This window comes from Cibotium barometz, chromosome 1 (genome assembly GCF_041138505.1).
Source record: "Cibotium barometz isolate CiBa-2024 chromosome 1, ASM4113850v1, whole genome shotgun sequence".
In the NCBI taxonomy this organism is placed as follows: Eukaryota; Viridiplantae; Streptophyta; class Polypodiopsida; order Cyatheales; family Cibotiaceae; genus Cibotium; species Cibotium barometz.
In genome coordinates, this window is record NC_141046.1 from 51,520,303 (window position 1) to 51,523,619 (window position 3,317).

The following is a 3,317-nucleotide window of genomic DNA, read 5'->3' on the forward strand; positions in this document are numbered from 1 at the left end:
GTACAAAACATCTAATCTAGTCATGTACAACAAAGCAGACGCATATTAAATGTGTAATCAAGAAAATATGGTCGGTGAAATATTTAACAAAGCCTTTGATGTTTACACATTTGACAAAGTCCACCGTAACTTTGAGCGACCGAAATTCACCGAATGCCTCCATAATTCCATTTCATTTCATTCACAACAACAAAGCACGTGCGTGAATTCCGGAAAATATAATAGTATAGATATTTTAACAAAACCATCAAAATCCCTTCTTCATTTACAACAAACACGTGCATGACAAACGTGAGTATTTATGATATTAAATCAGGAAAATGTAGTAGTGTAAATATTGTAATAAAACCACCACGTAATCATAGACTTTTTTTTTTGACAAAACCAAAGTTGAACCCCCTATTCGTCGCGTATTCCTTCCAGGATCGGTGGTAGACTATGGGCGCTCCGCTTCCCGCACTCCTCACAATGTCGTGCACGGGTCTGGTTGCATCTAGCTAGTCCGTTGCCATCCATCGCGCAGAGAACTGCAGGACCGACGTGCAGTGGCAATGAAGAGATCAAGTCTCCATGCTCTGCTGGTGCTCAATCAAGCCCGCCAGCTGCTTGTTGCATTCTCAATCATAATATTGTGGCACCGCCCAGTTAGGGGTCTCCAATTCCAGCATGCAACATTTGACACCCCAGAGGACATTGCCAATATCACATTTGTAAAGCAAGGCTCTTGGTACAAAGGTCAAGATGCATTTTACAGCGTCCCCGCCATCTGGCTTACTCCAGATCCAAGAGCAGCCGATACCAAAGCATACAGCAACATAGGCAAAATTGTTTACAAGGATCGCATCCAGTTCCTCGACTGCAAGAGTGTGCCCAACAGGACCGTCTCTTTCAACACGTCCTTCAGCTTCCAAATCATCACAACAGCCCCCTATGGAAAGGCTGGCGGTGGTATGACGTTCTTCATTTCCTTTTATGATCAGGCGCCCGAGCACAGTGATGGGAGAGCCTTTGGCCTCGTTTCTAATCAAACACTCTCTCCATCAAAAGGTACATCTCAATTTTTTGCTGTCGAATTTGATACGCTTCTAACCCTTGAGTATAAAGATCCAAGCTCCAGCCACATCGGAATCGATATCAATTCTTTGATATCCTCTACCTTCACCGATTCAAGCCCCGGATCTTCTTCCTACCCAGAGCTCTTCCTCTACAACAACTATACCTTCACGGCATGGATAGAGTACCACTCCTCCAGCAGCCTCATCCAAGTTTGGATGACAAACTCCACCTCTCATCTCCGTCCTCTCCAGCCTTGCTTGCAGCTACATTATGATCTCTCCAGTGTTTTCCAGGAGTCTATGTATGTGGGGTTTTCAGGATCAAACAGGGCGGGCTTATACGCCATGCAAGGGAGTGCGCTCTATTCTTGGAATTTTAGCAGTGACGACCTTAAAGAGCCACTGGCTACCCCATCCCATCGGAAGATCAGTTCCAAGCTACTTCTACCTCTCGCCGTACCTCTACTGGTGCTTGCAGCTTGCGGTGTATTGGTATGGATTACAATATTAAGAAGGATCAAGCGCAAAGGAGCATTTCGTCCAAGCAATGACAGTAGCACTATAGCACTTGCCTCGAGCTCCATGCTGCGCTACAGCTACAGCGAGCTAAGAAGGGCTGCTCATGGTTTTGCTGATAAGGACAAAGTGGGTGAAGGTGGGTTCAGCAGTGTGTACAGAGTTACTCTAGCAGATGGATCGACGGTGGCAGTGAAGAAGCTTAAGGAGGGTTTCAGAAGGGAGGCTGACTTCTCTTCAGAGATAAGAATCATCAGCAGCATTCGCCACCGTAACTTGCTACAGTTGCAAGGATGGTGCTACGAGAAAGGAGAAGCATTGCTAGTGTACAAGTACATGAGTAACGGCAGCCTGGACAGCTATCTCTTTGGCAAGAAGAAAGGCACTCAGCTGAAGACAGAGACAAGGTTCAGAATACTAGTAGGAGTGGCTTCAGCATTGGAGTACTTGCATGGAGGATTGGGGGAGTGCGTGCTGCACAGAGATGTGAAGGCGGCGAATGTGCTGTTTACAGAGGATTTTGAGCCGATGTTGGGTGATTTTGGCCTTGCCCGCCTCATCAGCCACAACCAGGCGGTCACCATGACGGCTGCAGGGACGCCGGGACATATTGCCCCCGAGGTGGTGTACACAGGCAGGGTCACTGATAAAGCTGACGTGTACAGCTTCGGGGTACTTGTCCTGGAGGTGGCCTGTGGACGGCGGGCCATGGAGGGGTCTTTGCAACCTCAAGAAATACGCCTGGTGGACTGGGTGTGGCTGCTCCACCAAAGCAACAAGCTCATAGAGGCCCTTGACCCAAGCATCCAAAATGACATACCAGCCCTTGAAGAGCAGCGATGGAGGTGTGTTTTGCATACTGCACTCATGTGCTGCCACCCTTCACCCGAGTCTCGACCCACCATGAGACAGGTTACCCAAGCACTCCAAGATACCAAGCTTTTGCCTCTACCCGCAACCAGGCCAACCTACCCGACAAGCCCAAACTGGCCTATGTTATACCCTTCCAATTCAAACATTCTTTCTGCTTCTGGGTCCTTCACTTCTCGGTCTTCCAAAACCTTTGGCCGTAGTTCGGGCTCTGCGCTTCCCTCAGAGGTCATGTGTGGCGCCTCTACCTCTACCTCTGGCCGCGCGCCTGCGCATCCTTGGAAGACTGAAGTACTCTCTCCACGTTAACCGCTGCTCCACAATGTACTCGTGTAAATGGCCACAATGAATGTGACGTAAAATTTTCCATCCCAAAAGCTTGTATCCGTAACTTTATTTACAAACAAGTGATTGCTCAACCTATATCCGTAACTTTATTTACAAGTGATTGCTCAAACTACAGCGGATTGTATCTGTAGCTTTATTTTGCTCGACCTAGGGCGGATGGAAATCATGGAATCATATGCTTGTGGGTTACGACCAAATAGATGTAGAAAAGAGAATAGAGTCTATGAGGACGTAGAAGTTTAGAGAATACAATGACAAAGATAGGCGATTAGTGTTGATTCATAAATAGATTATAAAATAAAATTTAATATAACATAGTATAAAATTTACACAATATACTATATTGGGTTGAATTTGTTTCCATACAAAAGTGAGCTTATGGTTTTTTTGGTTTATTTTAATTATATTACTTGAAATAATTTGTAAGGTTTAAAATAGTTTTTATTTTTATAAAAATAATTTTAATAAAAATAAATTTTTATTGAATGTGTAATCCAAACGACTCAGAATAGGTTTAAACCTCAAATC

General features: G+C 45.3%; 1 protein-coding gene across 1 annotated transcript; it reads left to right on the forward strand.

The window, feature by feature from the left end:
* Positions 1 to 425: 425 nt before the first annotated feature.
* Positions 426 to 2,890, forward strand: LOC147642156 (putative L-type lectin-domain containing receptor kinase S.7). The gene has a single exon (XM_086773966.1). It carries the CDS (start codon positions 552 to 554, stop codon positions 2,748 to 2,750), a length of 2,199 nt encoding a protein of 732 aa, XP_086630092.1. The 5' UTR covers positions 426 to 551; the 3' UTR covers positions 2,751 to 2,890.
* Positions 2,891 to 3,317: the final 427 nt, after the last annotated feature.

What these genes read in the sequence shown, in the direction of transcription:
- LOC147642156 (XM_086773966.1), top strand. Translation starts at nt 552, where the DNA reads ATGAAGAGATCAAGTCTCCATGCTCTGCTGGTGCTCAATCAAGCCCGC.